The sequence below is a fragment of the Engystomops pustulosus genome, chromosome 9 (assembly GCF_040894005.1).
Source record: "Engystomops pustulosus chromosome 9, aEngPut4.maternal, whole genome shotgun sequence".
Classification (NCBI taxonomy): Eukaryota; Metazoa; Chordata; class Amphibia; order Anura; family Leptodactylidae; genus Engystomops; species Engystomops pustulosus.
The window spans coordinates 26,880,400-26,902,105 of NC_092419.1; the positions used below are offsets into that span (position 1 = coordinate 26,880,400).

The following is a 21,706-nucleotide window of genomic DNA, read 5'->3' on the forward strand; positions in this document are numbered from 1 at the left end:
TTACACACTGTTTTCACTTTATTCAATCTCCATGTTACACACAGAAAATATAAAAAGACAAAACACAATGAAGCACTGAGTCGCATCCTCATTGCTCCCCCCTCATCTGCTTCCAGTACGGCCTGTAAAGCTTCTGTAATTTTGCCACGTCGTGTGCTGGTGGCTCCTGCCACTCGTACCATGAATACCAGGGGCCGGCCGGAGCTGGAGGAGTCTGTGCTACTGCTCCATGGTGCCGGGAGTAGTCTCCAAACGTTATATCCTTGTGCTTGATGAACACTGGCAGGAGACCTACAATAGAGAAGGGAGTGAATTTGTACAGCGTTGTGGATCGTGTTAGTGCTATACATTCCCTTCAGCGTTGATTACTCATTCTCCGCTCACCATTGTCCTCTGCGTCAGCGATGGCCTTCACAAGCCGCTTGTGTTGCTTCATGCACACACCTAGGAGATAAACACATGACCTAAGTCTATAGGCCCCTGTCCACACCCGCAGTCACGCCCTAAAGTCAGACAAACCTGTTCTGGTGGGGTCATACACGGCTCCTGTGTGCGGAGAGATGAACTGCTGCAGTAACTTCACGTTCTGTGGGAACATCATAAATCACCGGGCTGTTAAAGTGACAGGTCAATGGAGGAAGTCACCGCACCCATAAGCGCCTACTCACCCGGTAATCCACTCCAAGATTCTGGTCCCGGCAGATGGGGCAGGGATTCCCACAGACATTACCTCCTCTCTGTCACAAATTATATAAAAGTAGTCACTGCATGAGAATGGAAATGATGCCGCAATACCACACATAAGCCATAAATCTACAGCAGCGCTGTGTCTGCAAAATGACTTAAAGAGGACCCTAACTTAAAAAAAGTAAGCAGCTACCCCCATATTAGCAGCGTTACACTGCTAGCTTTATCTGAACCTTCCGATAAAGCTAGCGAGCACCGCCATAGCCTCAGAACGCGGAACCGAGCTTACAGCAGTCCGGCGCGTTCCTGAGGAGGTGGTGGCTGCCGCATGAAGCCTGGCAGTCACTACTGGCCTATGGTGAGGGAGGGACAGTCCTGGGAAGAATGACGGCTGTAAACTCGGTCCGGCGTTCTGAGGCTATGGCAGTGTAGTGTTCGCTAGCTTTATCGAAAGGTTCAGATAAAGCAGTTTAACACCGATACATCCGGGGGAGCACTAGAAGCTGCTTACTTTAGTGGGGGGTTTTTTTAGGGTCACAGGTCCTCATTAAACGGGAACTGTCAGAACATTTTACCCCATTAAACTAACAGGCCCCTCAGGTAGGATGATGAAATGTCCATTCTAGATTTCACCCAATTTACCTTTAAAAAAAAAAAAACCTCTAGAGTCATGTGACAATAAGAAGAGTCATACAAGTAGTAAATACAAAAGGTGGAAATTTCAAATTGTGTATTTAAAGGGAACCAGTCACCAGGGACCTCATTTTCACTTAAGACAGGTTGCAGAAGCCCTTCACACCAGCAGTGCAAATCTGCCTTTTCTAAACATTTGCATTACAGTATAATTGTGTGTAATAAATTACTCTTGCATCCTGACAAAATCCTGGAGTAGTCACAGGGGCTGGACTTGGTTTGGATGCATTTCAAAAACAACATGTGACTTGTCTGTGTTATTCCCTCCTCACAGCTTGGCCCCCACCTTTGTGCTCCTGTGCAGCCTGGTGAGATGACATCAGTACGAGCTGTACAGGAGCACAAAGATGGAGGCAGCCTTCATCTTAGACAAGTCACATGTTGTTTTTTGAAATGCATCCAAACCAAGTCCAGCCCCTGTGACTACCCCAGGATTTTGTCAGGATGCAAGAGTAACACACAATTATATTGTACTGCAAATGCTTAAAAAAATGCAGAGGCATTTTGCACTGCAGGCGTCATGGGCTTTTACAATCTGTCTTTAGTAAAAATGAGGTCCCTGGTGACAGGTTACCTTTAACTGTATTTCTGGTTTTGTAGCTCACAGAACCACATACCTGATGAGTTACCTATCTTTAACATGACACAGCAGCATGTGTGCTATGGAACTAAAGATAGGGGTATCTAAAGTGCCTCTCCTTCTGCAGCTTGACAACTTGACTCCTGTCAGTTAAAATCTCATTATTTTCTGCTCATTATCACAAGACTTTTTTTTTCAATATATATTTATATATAGATGAACGCGTGGCATATCAAATAAAAAAGGGAATTCTAGAAAGGATGCTTCATAAACCTGAGGGGGCTGGTAGTTCCTGTAAGGTTTTGATATTGATGATGGTACTGAATATATGTTATAATATCAAATACATGGGGTCAGGACCCATAAACCCCCACATCCCTCTTACATTGCCAAAACTAATACAAGTGTATGCCAGGCTAAAGGTGTTCTGCCAGCGGTCTTTGGGATTGACTGATAACATATAACGGAGAATAAAGGAGCCATATATGTGCTGCTCCTGCTCAATTCATTACAAGGAAAGGGCCTCTCTATTATCATGATGCCTTAAAAAAACAATCCACAATAACATTGTCCCATATCTAGAGGCACGGCTGAATTTGCATGAGATTTTAAGGATGGGGACCTCCTATAAATGTCTACATACATACTTATACATACTTATGGACACAAGGGAAGTTTGACTCAGGATACCCCCTTCCCCATAACTCACAATGCAGGTTTTCCGGGTTTTCTGCGGTGGGATCGGTCCCTTGTGGTTTCTTCTGTAGTCGGCCCAGACGGCTCGCTCTCCATAACGCTCCAGGTACTCTGGACAGAGGCAAGAATAATAAAATATAAGGCTGCACATCCTATAGACATCTCCCTGTCACAGCAGCTTGTGTTTATAGCAGGGGTGTGCTAATCATCACCCTACTCCCCCAGGGCTGTAGACCCCTATTGTCACTATTGAAACACTTGTTACCATTTACATTTTGATTATCTTAATGGTAGCAGTTACAAAAAGCAAGACCACCCAAACAAATATGTGGCTGGGGTGGGGCCCTGGTCTGCTCAACTCTTGCATCACCTGATAAGGGGACTGGTGGCCAGGATGTGCTGGGGGTTGTTATGGAAACATATATTACTGGGCACATGTAGCAGAAATCCTCTAAATGTTCATTCTAGAATCTGCAGATTGTGTTATTTGTTGCTTATTTTTTATCCATTTGTTGCATTTCCCATTTTTCTGTCAAAATCTGAAAGGAATCTAAATATGACTCAAAGCCACCAGTGAAATGTGCATTGATATTGCATAATTTGTGAATTTACCTTCAAGCTGTATGCAATTGGGTGTATGAAAGATTATCCATGGACACTTGATGTAAGTGTAGATGCATAGCACAACATTAATAACAAGAGTTACAGTATTTCATCATTATCAGATCAGTGCCAGACATTGAATAGTGGCTGGCCATAGTATTGCATCCCAGCCCCATTCACTTAAAGGGGACTTGGCTGCACATTTCCAATGTGACAGGAATATGATCGGCGGGTGCAGCACCAGGTCCGCTGTGGGAGTTCTGTGTGTCGGCTCCCCCTCCATCTGATATTGATCAGATTTGTTATCAATATGAGAAATGACATATATATCCCAAGATACTGTGGCTGCTAGAAAATTCCCCAAAGTGGGGGATACCAAGATGACAGGTGGGGGTCTGACTGCTGAATGAGAATGGGTGAAGCGCCAAGACAGACATGGTTCCCCATTGTCAAAATGACACCCAGCGTGAATTAGCCCCATAGTAAACACCCTAATAAGGTGTCATGCACAGGGATTACAGATTAGCAGACCCTCAGTTACTCCTCCTGTCAGTCATTACCCTGACAAATAATATAATCCACCTCTCTCCAGCATTAGAGGCTGATAACAGCGAGCAATAGCCTGCACAGTTACCTTCACTGCTCAGGTACTCCCAGGGATGCTCCTTATACCGAGACACCAGGTCAAACTCCTCAGGGGGGCTGCACAGTGAGCGGACTCCAGGGGGCAGTGCTGATACCGGGGTCTGCGGGGGTGACACATGCTATTATAGGGTACAGTGCAGCCATACAGCCCCCAACCACCCTAAATATTCTCAACCCTTCCATTACCCTGCTCCATAGTAGCCCCCTCATGCCGGTCACACACAACCTGCCCAAGGAGGCCGCCATCTTGGTGAGGGAAGGTCTAAGCAGAACGCAAGGGCGCCTGACAACCAGCAAACTTTTTTTTTCATAATAAAACTTTATTAACAACATACACAGTACAAGACGCCACACGGATTCCTAAGGCATGCTTCATCAAGTTTTATTGTATACTCTCTCTATAACACCCGCGATGGGTGACCATTTAATTGATTCTACACGTTTTAAAGCGATATCGAGATCATGAGCAAGACATAAAAAAACGAAGACGCGTGGGGGGCTTAATTCAGAAAGCGACAGAAGCCATCTTTCTGTAGACCTCCCATAAAGAAGCACGGGCGGTGACTAACACAAAATGGCGTTCACGCAAAACGCTTGAGAGACGGCAGTACGCGCTCTAGTAAATCTGCCAGTCACCGCAGGTGGAAGGGCGTTAACGCCATTACGTCATCCTTGCTAAGAATTGCTTCATATGGCAAAAATTTCGCTATTGTACCTCAGTAAGTCGCAATTTTCACATGGCTTTGATTAACAAAGGGTTAAACAACAAGATGTAACTAAATTATTCGCGTTGTACCTCGATAAAACACATTTAAGCGTCGAGTTAAAGTCTGTGGGCGGAGCACCCGCATTGGCGGTTACCGGCTGTTGATTGGATAGCCGTACAACGTCACCCGTCTCTACCCAAACTCAGCAATCTGCCAGGATCTTCCATCCAATCGCGTTGCCGATTTCGGCGTCGGGCTGTCTCCGCCCCTTCGTGACGCGCCATGTCTATATAAATGGGAATGCGTCACACCACCGCCATTCCAGGCTTCTTCGTCAGGTATGTAGGTTCTAGTCACTCGTTTTCTGGTTTATTGGCATTACCCCTCCCCCATCGTGTCCTTCATCTCCTCTCAGCCGCCATTTCGCGCCTTTGTGTTTGCTTGTTTGTTCAGGCGCCATTATGTGCTGTTTCTGTGGTAATGTCTGTGCTTAGTTACGTTGTACTTAATATATTTCTTCTTTCCTCACAGGTCTCTTCGAATATTCTGGGTTTTCCACAACTTCGCCATGATAATGGACAATAGTTAAAGATTAATAACTAAAGAACCTGAAGCTTCCCTCTTATTTTTTTGTTGGATGAGTCTGAAGATCAAATTTCTCGAGGAAGCCTCTTCATACGACTTATAACAACTTTTCCCATCCTCTCCCGTATCATTTTGTGCCGATTTTATTAAAAAAGACAGAATATTTCACCATAGGGCGTTTTAGCCTATAGAGTAACATTGGTAATAAATGTAGCCCCCTTGTCCTTCCTCGTGAAGGATAACCTAGACTTTTTTTTTGAACAATTTAAAACTCCACGATGCAGTGAAACGCCCTTTCTAAAATGGCCGCGTAGCTTCCTCTGTTTTTCATGTGGTCACAGACCTGAGGCACATTTGTAAGGATACATACTTCCCCCTTATCACCCCGTTACTTTTTTTCCTTCCTTTTTTAGCCCTATACCTACGTACGGAGCACAGGAGGAGAGTTTTGGATAGTAAGTGTTACTTTTTCGAACGACCTTGGAAAAAAAAAAAATCAAATCAACTTTTTTTTTTTATAATTTATCTATATACTACGCAACCCACTCAAAAAATATCCCAGCTTTATAAAATCCCAATAATACCAAGAGAACATTTTGGACTGTAGATATAATGGCACAGACTGAAACCTTGAGGCAAGACAAAAGCTGCAGAGAAATATTGTTCCCTTTATATTTTTGTTGCGTGCGCCTTCACGTGTATATATGATTTGGCATGCCTATTCACCTCATACACTAGACGAGATGTAGTAGAGGTTGGATAAGCGGGCATCTATGAGCCGCAGAGACTTAAGATTTTTCCTTAATGAGCTCCCACACTAGAGATGATGTTGGGAGTGGTGGTCATAGAACTTCATCTCTGTGTGGGAGACAATGTAGGATGGAAGGGGAGTACATAGGGTTGTTTTTTTTCCCCCCTATCACCAGGATGAGACCTCACCAAAGATCCATGAGCAATCTGTACATAAAGATTGCAGGGAGAGATGTTGCAGATCCCAACCTGATGGCACGTTTTGAGAGATCCCTGACCAGGCAGGAGGAGTAGATCCATAACTCAAAAGCTATGGAAGGGCTTAGGATAATGGACATGAGCTGTGCTATCTATGGATACCTTTTATCTATTTTTTCCGACTTGTGTTTTGGCTCTACATCCATATTACTTTAGTAACTGGTATTTTGTGTCCTTGAGGAATTCATATTTACACAGCAGTGGGTTCCAATTATTCCTTTTTTTTTCTTTACCGTCTATGGCAGCTGGGCAAAATTACCTGAGAGAATTGCATGCAATCTAGCAATAAAGATTGCCATCCTCATCCCTCTGAGCAGCAGACAGTGTAGGAATATTAAAATAATGGCTTTTCCTCAGGCCGGGTCACCAAATCTATAGGGTTGTTTAGGATCTGTTGTTCCTATCTGTACATTTTGGACTTGCTTGACATTTCATAATCTCCATTACTTCTGGATATGGCAACTCACATTTCATCATAGTCATATATAATGATTATATATAGATATATTATTTTTTTATATATGTATAGTTTTATATTTGCAGTTTGTTTTATTGCAAAATTTTATATCTATATTATATCTCATTTTTAGTTAAAATTGTTATTTTTTATTGCTGAATTTAATGCTTTTTTTTTTTTTTTAATATATATACTAATTATTTTTGCCTTTTGCTAATCTCAAGCTTCAGATCTTTTCACCAAAATGGCTGCCGGGCTTGTTGTTTTTTAATCTCCAGCAAGTTCAAAATGGCAAAGCGGCTTCCTATCCCTTCTTTGTTTTCAGCTTGGGCGGACGGGCTTGTACTGCAGTGGGTTGGCCCTTCGGATCAGCTCAGAGGAACGCCCTCATTTCATCTACAAATGCCCTCTACGCAGTCAGACAGGCGAAAACGATGATAGAGGAGCAGAGGGAGGGGGAGACGAGGCTAGACGTGGAAAGTGTCGGGTCTCAAGACCAACATTTTACACTAGGAGCCTTTGCTCAATCTCTAAGCCAGTTGGTACAGCTGATTGTTACTAGATATTTTCCACAGACACACATTATTCAGTGACCATACTTATTATATATTGCTTTTATTATACAGTACGTCTCATTCATGTGTGCTCCCATCTCCTATGTCCTGATCCCTACTTGTTGACGGCCAGTTTTTCCATCTCTTATTTGTCTTAAAACTTTAGTATTTACATACTCGGGCGCAAATAAGACTAGTCATGTAAATTGTCTTTCAATGCTTGACTGGGTATATCTATGCTCAGCTCCATATAACATTGGTGAATTTGTAGAAAGGTGGGCTGCATTTCTGGATAATTTAGTTATGTATTTGTAGTTGTAACAACTCAGTTTATATTTAGCATATTATCTATTAAGCTCTTGTTATTTGCCCCTGGGAAGAAGCGAATACTCCACTTTATGGAGACAAGTCGTAAACCATTCCATGATCTCTGGACTCGGTCCCGGCTTGATGTAGGTTACAACTTTCTGAGCATCTGACTATCAGTCCTGACCTTCGACATTTAGTTATTATGCTTTTCATTATTTATGCTTTTTTTTTTTTTTTAGTTTTTTCATCAGCGTTTTACGTGAATGTACTTTGATTCTCTATATTTTTAATGTCTCTAATTTTGCTGATATTTCTCTTGTACATATATAGTATGGAGATGGGCTTATCGGTATACAGGGAACATTTTTTTCTGTCCCACCATTACCACATATAGGGTGGGTTTAACTTGTTCTTGTCGTCCATTGCCGAGAATCCCAGGGTGAGTAACACGGAGCAGCATTGTAGCGACTGTATGATTAGCACAGAGATTACTCTGACCGCTCTCATCGCTGCATGTAATGAGTGGAGTAGAGGATGATCCTGCGGATGACTACAGCTCAAGTGTTGGTAAGATGAAATCCTGGGTGGGAGTGTGTATGTGTGTGCGTGTATAGATATAGATGACGCTTCTTTTCGTGTCATTCCTCTTGGTTTGAGATGTCACAAGATGACCAGTCTGACCTGTGACATCTGTCAGGCCAGGTTAACATCTCTACTGAGTTCACTACGCTAGTTGCATGATTACTAAAAATGGATATCTATAATAGATGTTTTCTTTCTTGTAAGGGCCATTTCAGGCAACTGTGGTTGGGCTATGAATTGCTGCTTGGGACTCCTAAGTGATCTATAATGCAAGGAGACCCTGTTAAAAAGCGCTGAACCACGGTCCTGTTAAACAGCCCTGATCTTGTTATCTTGTGATATCTTCAACCAAGAAGAAAAGTTAGGTGTGTAAGTTCACACGGAGGGTTTGGGCATGGATTTCTCTCTGCCAAAATCCCTCTACCAATGAAAGAATGGGGAGGATTTATCCACTAGCGGGTTCATCCACTCACAAAATAATAGAATTCTTATGTGGATTTCCTAATGGAAAATCTGTGTCAAATTTTCGTCTGAGCAGATGTAAAAGTAAATCTACCATCAGGAACATGTACATGCTGTGCTGGTGTCTGTCCCCTACGGCAGAATCTGGTCTTCTTTAAGCTATTTATGCCTTATTGTTCTTCAAAGAAATACTTTCAAAATTATGCAAATGAGCCTGAGGGGCTCCAGGCTCCATTAACAGCTATGGAGCCTGGAGCCTCTCAGGAGTATTTGCATATATTGGTAAGGTTTTTTTAAAGTTAAACAGAGTGGATCCTTCCAGATGGGTCACACACCAGTATGTAAGTGTGGTTGGTTTACAGTCCTTGATCCAGGTGGTAGATCTCCTTTTAAGTAAATTGATATGGTTTGTATAATGAAAAGTTGTACAATTACCCTATATACTTTCTGTATGAATTCCTCAGTTTTCTGTAACTCTGCTTGCTGTCATTTTTATAAGAAGCTTCATGGTTTACTTCCTGTGGATAAACACTGTTGCCTGGCCATGTTATGTCCCTGGTCACCTGTGTGGTATCACTTTACTAAGATTCAGTGATTATCCACAGGAAGTAAACAATGAAGTTCCTATAGAAGGACAGCAAGCAGAGATCCAGAGAACAGTGAGGAATTGACACAAAGTAATTGTGCAACTTTTCATCACACAAACTTAAAGGGATATTCTCCTCTGGGCATTCACATTCCTTTTAAATAATCTGCCATATATGTACATTTCTTCAATTAGATTTTAAATAAAAATGTTCCTACATTGTTTCCCATAAATGTAGTGATATGGTCCCTTAAAACAAGACTGTTTCCTTGGATACGGCCACATCTGCTCGAGGGATTTCACAAAGAAACAAAAGGTTTTTGTATATGAAATGTCCGGGAGTTACTGCAGGCCCTACAGCCGTCCTGTGGTAATGATCGCTGAACCCAGGTGGGCAGGCAGGACTCAATAGCGCATTTCTAAGGGACAACATGGCTACATTTATGAGAAATTATCTTCACACAGGAACTTATTTTTTTTATTAACATTCAATTTAAGAAATGTTTACATATGGTAAATGAATGTAATTAAATGTGAATGCCCAGGTGGGCATGTATATACGTGTATGTATATAAGGCAGGCACATTGCCCCAGATCTAGCATTCAGGCTGCGCTAGGTCTCTGTCTGACTCTGCACTAGACAGAGCTTGCACTTGTAATGAATAAGTATTTGTACCAGTTTTGTCACGGCTGCCTGTGTCTGCCAAGACGGATAAACGCTGTATCTTAAAGGTGCACCAAAAAAAAGTTGGTGCACACTTTCATGGCAGTGCAGGGGTCACCAGTATTTAATAATATACCACACACATTCTAAAGGCAAACTGCGCTAATTTTGATAAATCTGGGAAACTGTATATGTACGGTGATGTCACTTTAAGTAGAGAATGGATGTGCCCACCCCTAGAAACTGCACCACTTGTTAACAGGTTTTGGGGCTGGTAAAGCGGTTTAGGCCATACAAGTGAATAGAAATGAAGTGCCATCCCACACATGGCCTGCTGATGAGAGTGGAGCTCTTTCCTGGGGAATAAAGCAAAAAAAATGTAATTCCAAGCTATAAGAAAGGACTGCTGTTAAATTGGTTTATGCAAGACAAAAAAGTGATTGATCGATTGATAACTTTATTGGTTAAAGTGTGTGTGGTGATGTGCCTGTCCCAGGAGCTGTGTGCGCCGTTCTCTTTGGATGATGGTCATTGCTGCTTGATTGTGTTTGTGCCTGTATGATAACACCACAGATATTTCTTACACACAGCTATACAAACCTTGTAAGCAGTGAATGTTGTGTGACATGTGTGATGATCAGGTTATTTGGCAGTAGTCTGGTCAGCATTTACCAGATGTGACTGAGCTTCCCATTATACTAACCATGTGTTCAGATCAACTTCTGATCTTGGCTTCCACATCCTGATCACTTTACTGCCATGTGAATATAAACTGAAAACCAGTGGGCAGCAGCTTTACATAGACTTCAGTGTTATACTGGATCCTGTCTTTCAGGGGTTACATTGAAGTGTAAAACCAATGGCTCCTCTTCTGTATCTGCTGTTGGTGAATCCACTAAATAGATAATAGAAAGTAGATGTGAACATAAGCTCATACTTGGGATGTGAAGTTGTATCCTCTTCTATGAAGTTAATCTTTGCATCATCAATACAAAGTATAAGTGAGGGGCTGCTGTGTGTATAAGAGTCGGCTTGTGCGTGAGAGGGAGGAGACTTGTGTCTCTTCTCTAACCCTCTTTGTCGCCCTCTACCTGACAGACCGTGAACTTTCGGTGTGTGTTACACAAGACCTGAAGTACTGGGATTAGACGCTGCCTGTAGGGACCATATACAAGTTCTGTTCCTCTTATTTTTTTGTAAATTTTGTCAAATGCTCATTGTGTATATATATTTGTATTTTTTAATTTTTACATCGCTGTGATATATTTTAGTTCATCTGCTATAAGCAACAAAACCTGCCATTATCCTGCCTCAAAGTTCTCTGCAGCTTTACCAACCTCTTGCCTCAACAACACCAAACTGTGACCTGTTTCCAAAGTCTGAAATAACGATATGTAGAACCAACTACTAGAAGAGAAATATAAGCTGATCTGACTTGGATGTTAACATTGAGAAAGATCCTCTTTTTTTCATATCCTCCGCTCTGGGGCTGTTCCACATGTCAATTTTATATTATTTTTGCTAAATAAGAGACTCCAATTTGATGGTTAAAATTCAGGCAATCAATGTGGAGCTGAGATGGATGAGCCCTGGGCTGGGGAAGGGGATCCCATGAATCATTAAAAAAACAAAATCCCTTTCTACTAGTATAACACACTGGCTCTCTCCCAATTCAATGAGAGGGATAAGTCTATGGTATAGCCTGTGATGTCTTCTCCAGTGCATGCTTATATTATATAGTATATTCACCGATATCCCTTATGATAAACCGTGCATCAATAATGTGTATGAGCCTCTAATATACCAGACAACAGCCTTCTGACTATAATTACGCTACAAGTAACAATTACATAATGTAAAGTGGTGTCTTGAGATGTTAAAGTGTATACATGGGTACATCCCCATCCACACCTACAGTGCGTACAATGCTATCTACATGGACCGGGGTGGAGAGTTTAATATTCAGTCAGGTTGTGCTTGTCCACACAGCTGTATACACGGGAATCCATGTTATATATTAAAGGATCATAAGCTCTATCTAGTCTAGTAGCTCTATTACTTAGGTTTTGTAGTTGACTTAGGATAAAAATATATAAACTTCTGATATATAGATGGCAGTAAAGTTAGTGTTATGTGTATATAGGAGGAAAGTTAGAGGCCTATAAATCAAGGAATTTGTGAAAGTTCATTGATCTGACATCATGTATATGAATATGGTGGCTCCTTTAGGGAGCAGAGCTATCACTGCCATGCACAATATCCCATCTGTTACATATGTCACTGCCATGTGATTGATGCACACCCCTGTACATAAGCCCATGGTAGGAAATCTTGGCCACTTTCTTCCAAAAATAAAGCAAGACTCGATAGGGACTTGGCTGCCTTACCACAAAATCCCTATGGCCAGTGGGGGCAATGTCTGAATTAAGCAGAATTGTATCTCGTAGTATCAGTGCGTTACCTTTCCCATCAAGATTACATTTAGGCTTCCAGCTCGATACCTACTTTTATGCAATGTTTCTTATTTAGGACCCTCCTTTTCACGTGAACCGTTCTTTGTGGACATGTAAATTAATGTCCCCTTTTATCTATTTTTCTAGCCTCTAACAAAATGGGGTCTGGACCTATAGACCCCCTTGAGCTCCTTAAGGGGCTGGATTGTTTCCTTGGACAAGAAGGAGATGTAAAAGCTGTTGATGCAATGAGCAAAATTTACAAGTAGGTGTATCCAGATGTTTAACGTACTTCTCCTGTGTTCTGGGGTTTCTCGGCTTCCTAATATTTTGTATTGTTTTCCCTCCAGTTTAATGAAAGAATCTAAAAAGCTGGTGAGCCGCTGTATCTACCTGAACATTATCCTTCAGACGCAGGCCCCAGAGATTCTCAACAAGTAAGTGACATGCTTTATAGACTTTGTTACAATAATAAACACTTGCTATGTATGCAGGGCCTACACCAGAGAAAAAATAGCTACTGCAGTGCCTGTTTTATAGATTATTGGTCTGTAAACTCTGCATTTATAGGACATGGCTGTCAAGACTAAACTTGGAAGTGTTCATATAGACTTGAGTCATTTTCCATAACCTCTTGGTTACTGCAGTATATTTCACATTATATTACCTTATTAGCCCTATTTGTAACCTGCGCTCTAGTTCTAACCTTTTGCTTGCTTGTCTTCTAGGTTTATTCGTGTGGGTGGATACAAGTTGCTGAATAGCTGGCTGACCTATGCCCGCACCAACAATAACAGCCCACTGCTCCACCAGATCCTCCTTACCCTGCAGCACTTACCTCTGACTGTGGACCACCTGAAACTGGTAAATATATCATAAAAACATACATTTATATGAAATTAAGACAAAGTGTCTATGCACAAGATTTGTAGAAGAGACTGGAGTCTGAATTGGGCATTCGGGGAATTTAGCACAAGACAGTAATGTATGTGTGCTCTGAGCTTACAGAGAAGAAGGATTCTTTCTTGTGTGTGCCAATGAACGGGGGGGAGGGGGCACGCACAGAATGCCGTGGATATAGCAGCTGCCACTAGAAAGTGGACACAAAGATAAAATATCTCCTGCCCACACTGAGCTCATCAGTTCTGTATTAGTGGAGAGATCAGAACAAGGAATGTTTATGTAACTTTCTTCAAGGCAATCTCTTAAAAGTTTAATTTCCCTTGTGTTTAGAAGTAGTCGTCTCTTTTAGAGAATCCAAGATTTATACAGATTCTGGACATTTTACATTTATTTCTCCCATTTCTTCTCAACAGAACAACACAGCAAAACTAGTGAAGCAGCTCAGCAAAACCAGTGAGGACGAAGGTAAGAGTTTACTTAAATCTAAAAAAAAAAAATGTGATGCCTCATAACTTTCATAGAGTTATATGCCCGCTGAGGACTTGTCAATTTAGGGAAGTTAGAATTGTTCTTTACTGCAACATGGCCTGATACATATTGAAGTGCATTGTCTAACCTTATCTGATGGAGTTAACAAAGCAGAAAACGGGTAAAAGTCGGTAAAAGGACCTACAGGGATCTTGTATATCATGAGCCATTGTTATCTCCTCCATCTTTCAAATAACTTGTCTCCATGCCCCACACTTTTTATTTTTTTTTTTCTTACAATTTATACAGTGCTGCAAAAGCTTGCTGCTTATTATTATAAAGTTAAACGTTTTTCTTTATTTTCTCTCAGAGCTTCGGAAGCTAGCCGGTGTTTTAGTCAGTGACTGGATGACTGTAATTCGAACACAGAGCAACCTCCTACCTCCAGGTAAAAAATACACTGGCTTCTCAACATGTTCTTGTCTTTATGGTTTATTGTTGGTGTAATAAAAAAAAATATTATAGCAAAATACAATTTGATTGGCAACCACTTTAACCATCTAATAATTTTCCAAAACATCCTTATACACTAATAGAAAAGGAAAAAAAGAAAAAGAAAGAAGATCCGAAAGTGAGATCACCTATTGCTGACAGGAGCGCAGAGGCCAAAGCTGAATCCCGAGTTGAGGATCAAGGTGATAAGAAGAAAGAGAAACCAAAGACCCTGCGCACAACAGCCCCGAGTCATGCAAAATTCAGATCTACTGGTGAGTGTGCTAAATATATGGACATTTAAGGAAGTGGGAGTTTATTTAAAACAGCAAAAATTTTTAGTCAAATATGCTAACTTTTTTGTCTGTTCCTTCGTGTGGCAGGTCTTGAAGTTGAAGCCCCGGCTCCTGCTCCCATCAAGAAACCACCAACTGTTCCAGTCATATCTGACAAATACTTGAAACCAGTCCCAGTAAAGAGGCCGGGGTGAGTAAGGAAAAAAAACTCAGCTACTGGGAATAGTGGTGGCATATATGTGGGGGTCTGACTTTCAGGATCCCCAGTGATCGGTAAGGTGGGTTAATGAACAAGGGAAGGGATCGCAGCACAAAGTCGGTTCTGCAGGATGGGTGGGGGTCCATATGTACGCACCGCACATTCAATTAAGTCCCCTGACATTTGATATTTTAGTAGAGGTGCTTCATTTTGTTTGGCTCACATGCATTTTCTCTCTCTCCAGATCTGTACCCTCCACATCAGAAGCTGCTCCTGCTGAGAAAAAGTACAAACCTCTCAATACTACACCAAATGCTGCCAAGGAGATCAAAGTCAAGATCATTCCTCCTCAGCGTATGTATCAGTAGTTTTCTGTCTTATTGACTTGACTCATTGTTCTCTCCTGTTTTTCCTTATGACTTTTTCTCGTTTTTTTTTTTTTAATATATCCCACATATCTATATGTTGGAAATGCTCCATTTCTAGCATAATTTCCTATGTGACACTGTGTTTTCTTTGTGGTACAGCTATGGAGAGTTTGGGTTTCCTGGATGCACTGAATTCTGCCCCTGTGCCTGGAATAAAGATCAAAAAGAAGAAAAAGGCAGTTTCTCCAACCAGTAATAAGGTAAATTGGATCATATTCCGGGTTCAGCTCCTAAGCACAGCACTTTTGTCATATTTCTGTCTATAATATGTCACCCTTGTACTTGCAGTCCAGTCCATTTGACGGAAAGTCTCCAGATGCAAGCAGTGCTGGCAAGCCGTCTTCCCCTGATCCAGAGCCGCCCGCTGAAGGGATGGAGGTGGAAAGACCTGGTACTCCCGTCCCTGCTGTAGAACTTCCAGAGCCCATGGACAGTAAGTCCTTATCCTGAGAATTTCACCTTTTGGTTTTCTGGGTGCACTTACTAGGTCTGTAACTCATGTTGTATGTGTTATATTGTTGTAGCCTCTACCACTGCACCCGCATCAACAGACGCAAAACCTAATGAACCAGAAGCCCCACAACTGACAAAGAAAGGAAAGAAGAGGAAAAACGTCACCTGGCCGGATGAGAGTCGTCTGCGGGAGTATTTCTACTTTGAGTTGGATGAGACGGAGAGAGGTTGGTATTTATAAAGTATTTCTGTACTGACATAATGTTGTCTCGCTGTCTGTGGACACTGTCCCTGCTCGACCTTAAATTCACCGTGTCTCCATATCCTTTCCTTTCACAGTCAATGTGAATAAGATCAAGGACTTTGGTGAAGCCGCTAAACGGGAAATGCTAATGGACCGTCGCGCTTTCCAAAATGCCCGGCGGCTTAGTCACGATGCCATGGAAGAGGTCACTCCCTGGGTCCCTCCACGGCCTCTGCTGCTTCCCGGAGCTCTCGTACAAGTCGGCAGCAATAGTACAGAGAAGCACACGCAGGCCGAGCGAGAGATGGGGATCCTGCAGGAAATCTTTTTATCTAAAGAAAGGTACATGCGTCCTCATTACAACTGTAGCTTTTCCCAGCTCAATATAACAAGTATATTTAAGGCTGATATGTGTTAACTAAAATTTTACTTACTTTATCTAATCGCTTAGCGTTCCTGATACGCCGCATGAGCCGGACCCAGAGCCTTATGAACCTTCACCTCCAAAGCTCATACCCCTGGATGAGGTAAGCAGATCTTGGTAGCTAGATATAAGACACTAGGTCAGGACTAGTGACAGAGGATGTGGGCTGGATGCATGACTAATCACCCAGAACACCCTTATAGTCACCAGATAATCTGTAGTTTTGTCTGTGATCATTGCCATTCTGTTGGCCCAGGATTTTTTCTTCTTTTTTTTTTATTAACCCATTTTATTTGTTTCTTAGGAAAGTTCCATGGATGATGGATCATATAGTGAGCCCATGGATCAGAGCGGAGCCTCTCAATCTCCAGACTTGTCCGGCGGTGCTAAATTACCTCCTGTACTTGCTAACTTAATGGGCAGCATGGGCAATACAAAGGCCCAGACAAGTCCCCTGCCAGACACCATGCAGGAGATATTGACTTCCATCATGGTAAGAGGAAGCTACTGCTGGGGGATCTTTATATGATAAAAGATTTGTCTCCTCTGACCGGTTTAATCATTTTGCTGTATTATGTTGATTTACTATAGACGGCTCAGGGAAGTGCAAAGACAGAAGATTTAATGAAACAGCCTGATTTCTCAGACAAAATAAAGCAACTTCTTGGATCGTTACAAAGTCAGACGCAGAATCAGAACCAGTCACCACCCGGACCATGTAAGTGCCACTAGAGCAGTTCCTAGTCTTAATCCAGTAGTCTAGTTGTATCCTGCTTAGTAAGAGGATGGGGAATTTTGCACTGCACATATTTTCAGTTGGTTTCAATCTATTTCTGTTTATGTAGCTGGACCCGGAATGGCAGGACCAATGCCAGCTAACAATGGCTTCCCACCACCAGCACCAAAAAATGCTCAGATGCCCCCACCGCCTCAGCACTACCCACCCCCTGGGCCAGGTGGACCTTTCCCAGGTATGTTTCTTATGCTTTCTATTCCTTTTGTTTGTTCAAAATTTTCACAATGACCAGATTATACCTTGTTAGTAGTTGTCCTATAAATCCCATTTCTGTCTCCGAAATCACAGTTAGACAGAGACCCAATGGAGATAGGAGTGTTCAGTGTAACTGAAAGTTGATTTTTGTTTTCTAGGTCCACATGGACCCCCTGGCGGTCCCCGCATGATGGGACCACCCCCTCCTCGAGATGGATATTGGGAGCCCCCACCCAATGACATGAGAGGAGAACTTCATGATAACATGGGAGGAAGAGGTAGAATGAGAGGAGACAGAGGACATCCCCCTCCTCCTCCATTCCACAGAAATAGAGGTGGCCGAGGAGGCGATCCAGGATTCAGAGGGAGAGGTGGAAGAGGAGTTGAAAGGGGACCCCCAGGAAGAGGAAGAGATGGACCTCATGGAATGGACCATAGAGGTTATGGTGGAGAACACAGGGGTCACGGAGGAGAGCACAGAGGTCATGGTGGAGGTAAGATCCGCAGCCATGGTGAATGTGGTATATGGACTTGGGGGATCCTGATTCTAGAGATGGGTTACTGTTTGATGTCCCATTAACAAACCTTTTGTTTCCTCTTTCTAGATATGTCTCTGCGTCCCGTCTGCCGGCACTTTATGATGAAAGGAAACTGCAGATACGAAAATGTCTGTGCCTTCTACCATCCAGGCATCAATGGCCCCCCGTTATAGTGATTCCTCACAGAAACAATCATCTCAATCAGTGTTTTCCTGGAAGAAAGCAGACAAGTGACTTTGAAAATTCTTGTTGGATTTTCTTTATTCTGGCTTCTGTGAGGCCCTGAGGAAAGAGCAGAGATTTCCTCCTGCCTCACCTCACCCAAGACTCAACTTGAATAAAATCAAAACAAAGCGCCTGATACCAAGCACAGTGGGATCAGGAGGAGGGAGGGTTCCTTGTCTGTTCCGTTGACCATAAATATTTAAGTATGGACTAAGAGGAAACATTGGGGGGTGGGAAATATGTATGGGGTACCCTGGAATGATCATTGCATTAGGAAAGCAAGTGATTGGCACATCGGAGCATTCTCCATCACCAGCTGTGACCGAACTGCTGCCACCACACGACACCTGCCTCTGATTTGTGTATGATTTCCCCTCATCCTCCCCTGTGTTTACACTACAGCAGTACTACCTGACCCAGTGTTGTCTGTGGACCTTCTGAGAACAAGTATTACACACTGACTAAAACCTCTACACTAACCTGAGAAGACTCTCTAAGACTCATATCGTCATGGACACTTATCCTGACGTCGGAAACCACTGATTTTTTTTTTTTCGACCACTTTATTTTTTTTCTTGAAATAATTTGTATAATGGTAAATTTGAACGATGCTGCGCATCTGTCCAGTGTATATAGTGACCGTGATGTACAGGGTATCTATATACGGATAATGCTGAGTGTATATACTGTTGTGGCCTACACATGAGGAGTTCAGCGCCGGCAATCAGTATACAATGAGAATCTTTGCTGTCTCCGCACCACTTCAATATGGTCTTTGTGAATAACCCCCCCCCCCCTCCAAGACAAATATATTTAAATACAGTATTAGCAGGGCAGGCTCTGACCTCCGCACCCATAGCCGTAACAGGATGGGAGAGGGCTCGGAGTCTGATCTTGTAAACTTGTTTTCTGTGAAAACTGTCCAAGAACATATTGCATTTCTTTTTAATTGTTGTTTTTTTATGGGCCCCTAGAAGGAGTCTGATCTTTTGTGTTTTTTTTCTTTTGTATTCTTTGTAAATGCTAAATAAACCCAATAAGAAGGTGGATTGAACAGGACTGTAAAAGGTTTATCAAACGGGCCTGAAGTTAAAGGAGCACACAACAACAAAAGCATTCAGCTCTGACCTTACCTAGCAGCAGCACCCCCAGAGGCAGAAGTAAGCATTACACAGGAAAGGCCCTCCATAGGGAAAGAGATGAGGAAGCTGAACAGGTCCCCTAACCCCTTCTACTAATAAAACCTATAGTTGGGTGTATGGAAATGTCAGTGAGTTATAGCATCCAACTCTTAAAGCAGCGATGGCGATCCTTTTAGAGAGCGAGTGCCCAAATGACAACAACAACCCACTTATTTACTTCAAAGTGCTTACATGGAAATTTAAGCAGAACTTATTGCTTACTGCTTTGTCAAAGCTTTCATCGTATTGGTGTTCAGAGGACATTGATACAGTAGAAAGATGATAAATTCAGATTATTAATGTACGATCCCTCCAGGGTCCCAAGTAAAAGAAGAATGCAGGGCCTGTGGCAGGAGCTCAAATTATATCCAGCTCTGTCCACATCTTCTCACTCCTCCTGCAGTCCCAGGCAGCCAAGGATGTGTTGCTTTAAAAAAGTGCTTAATGTCCTGTGTGGCCTGGGACTGCAGGCGGAGGCCATGTCTTATGCACTCTATGCTCAGGACCTAGGTGCCCACAGAGAGGGCTCTGAGTGCCACCTCTGGCACCTGTGCCATAGGTTCGCCACCACTGTTTTAAAGGGTGTCCTTCAGGTAATCGAGGCTCTGGGTTACAGAGTTATGAGCTACATGACAACTCATCCCATAGATTTTCAGTGAGCTTCAAGTCTGGAGAATGCGAGGTCCTTCAGTCTCCAGCAGCTGCTTTCTAATGATGGAGCGAGATGAGCTGCTTCTCCAGGAAAGGCCGCGGTCACACGTACCGCTAGGCTTCCGTTCATAATGCGCCGCTAACGCACACGGGGGGGGGCCTCGGCCCAAACGCACATGCGTTTCCAGGGAAACGCATGCGATTGATTAGCCGATCGCATGCATTTCTCTGGAAACGCATGTGCGTTCGGGCCTAGGCAATCCCCCCCCGTCCCCCCCGTCCGCTAGCATCACGTTATGAACGGAAGCCTGACGGTACGTGTGACCGCGGCCAAAGTGAGATTAGGCCTATTGTTAATGCAGAGGATACATGATGGATGTATGATGATATATGTGGAGGATGGATTTATTCAATATACCATTCACAAAGTGTAGGGCAGTTCTGTATCGACTAGACACATCTGCACCTCCTCTTATGTCAGCTCTGTGGCTATGACACATAGTGCTCTCCTTTAAAGTTCTCCCTCAATTCTGTTCAGCGTGAACAGCAGCAAGGTCCACTAGTCCCTTGTCCAGTGTAGATCCTTCCGGCCCATACAACGCATTGACACCTGGTACCTGTGGAACCTTGCAAGCCTCGCTGATGTACATGGTTTCAAATGGTCTGTCCTGACATCTTGTGCCTCTTACCTACCATACATGTTACATTCATCACAAATAAGGGTCATCAGTGGGGTCAGGCCAGAGGATGTCCACTTCCCTGCCTGACTCTTCCAGTCATGACTCATGATGTCATATTGTGACTAGTATGATGAGGAAGACAAATTCTAATCGAAACACAAAATATATGTGTTAAACACTTGTGAATTTTGCCTTTAAGCTCCTTGTTAGAGAAATGCAAAAAAAGTAATGAAAACTGAGTAGTTGGACTTTTGCAGTCAAATGTTTAGCGAAGATCAAATTAAGTTCAGCTGTAATGGTTAGTGCATTTCAGATACATCCTGAGGGTGCGGTCTCACGTCGCATTTAAAAACACATTGCAACAGCTGAAGAGGGATTTGCCTAAGTAAACAGCTGTTAACACTTGTGTTTACAAAACACAAATGTTAACAGCTGTTTAATTGCGTTTTTTTAAATGCATTAAACGCAACGTGTGACCGCACCCTGAAATTTCACCCACCACACAAATATCCCCAATCTTTTAAAGGGGTTTCCTATGAAACATTATCATCCCTATCCACCGATGTACTCTTATCGCTCCCTGAGGTGAGCAGAGTAGCCAGTCGCGTCGTTCATCTCTATGGAGAATGCCGTCATTTCCATAGGGATGTTATAAAACAGGAGCTCAAATGGGGAGGATCATCAGAGTGCACCCCCAGCTAGCAGAGATGCTTCTGGTCATGTGATGCTGTGCTGCAGCACCGTGGGATTGATAGCAAGGACAGTGGAAGAAAAAGCAAGAAATCGAAGAGCCTGCACTGTCGGTGTAAAATAAAGTGCCACGACTGAGGTGGCTGATCAAGGGTCCTTCGCTAATCCTTTGGTTAAACACATTTAAAAAAGTAAATAAAAATTAGTAAAAATGGCCGGCTTGCTACTGCTTATGACTGTACTAGAAATAAAGAAAACATTTCTCTAGAACAGAAACAAAACGTGACAATTTTTTTTGGTTACCTACTACACAAAAAAGTGACGCAATGGTTAAAATAAGGCATGTGTGTCCTAGAACGTATGTTCCCTTTAAGCAGAATGTGCAGTAACAATCATAATGTGTGTATTAATGTAAGAATAAGGGGGTGCGGGCAGTCCTTGATTTACAGGCAGACCCCCCCCCCCTCCCTCCCCCACTCCCTGCTGTGACCTTTGGTGATGCTCAGAATTTACAGATTTTTAGCCCTAGGCTGCAATGGACAAAATGTTATGTTCGGTTATCTGCTCCATC

At 42.7% G+C, this 21,706-nt stretch overlaps 2 protein-coding genes across 4 annotated transcripts; one reads left to right on the forward strand and one right to left on the reverse strand.

Annotated features, from left to right (window-relative positions):
* MRPS18B (mitochondrial ribosomal protein S18B) lies at positions 1-4,804 on the reverse strand. 2 transcript variants are annotated; one of them, XM_072125886.1, is made up of 7 exons: positions 4,701-4,804; positions 3,894-4,005; positions 2,670-2,767; positions 669-737; positions 520-586; positions 385-444; positions 1-291 (listed from the first exon to the last, which is right to left on the reverse strand). In XM_072125886.1, exons 1-7 carry the CDS (start codon positions 4,713-4,715, stop codon positions 89-91), a joined length of 624 nt encoding a protein of 207 aa, XP_071981987.1. In that variant the 5' UTR covers positions 4,716-4,804; the 3' UTR covers positions 1-88. The 2 variants fall into 2 exon arrangements, with proteins under 2 accessions (XP_071981987.1, XP_071981986.1); XM_072125885.1 differs by lacking the exon at positions 4,701-4,804 and adding an exon at positions 4,091-4,280.
* Positions 4,552-18,728, forward strand: PPP1R10 (protein phosphatase 1 regulatory subunit 10). 2 transcript variants are annotated; one of them, XM_072125884.1, is made up of 20 exons: positions 4,552-4,623; positions 5,143-5,651; positions 12,419-12,536; positions 12,622-12,708; positions 13,000-13,135; positions 13,588-13,639; positions 14,013-14,090; positions 14,239-14,409; positions 14,518-14,620; positions 14,874-14,983; positions 15,157-15,257; positions 15,346-15,490; positions 15,582-15,737; positions 15,850-16,096; positions 16,206-16,281; positions 16,483-16,671; positions 16,770-16,896; positions 17,024-17,149; positions 17,328-17,663; positions 17,775-18,728. In XM_072125884.1, the coding sequence occupies exons 3-20, from the start codon at positions 12,430-12,432 to the stop codon at positions 17,879-17,881; spliced, it is 2,454 nt and encodes an 817-aa protein (XP_071981985.1). In that variant the 5' UTR covers positions 4,552-4,623; positions 5,143-5,651; positions 12,419-12,429; the 3' UTR covers positions 17,882-18,728. The 2 variants fall into 2 exon arrangements, with proteins under 2 accessions (XP_071981985.1, XP_071981984.1); XM_072125883.1 differs by lacking the exon at positions 4,552-4,623 and adding an exon at positions 4,683-4,949.
* The last annotated feature ends 2,978 nt before the right edge of the window (positions 18,729-21,706 follow it).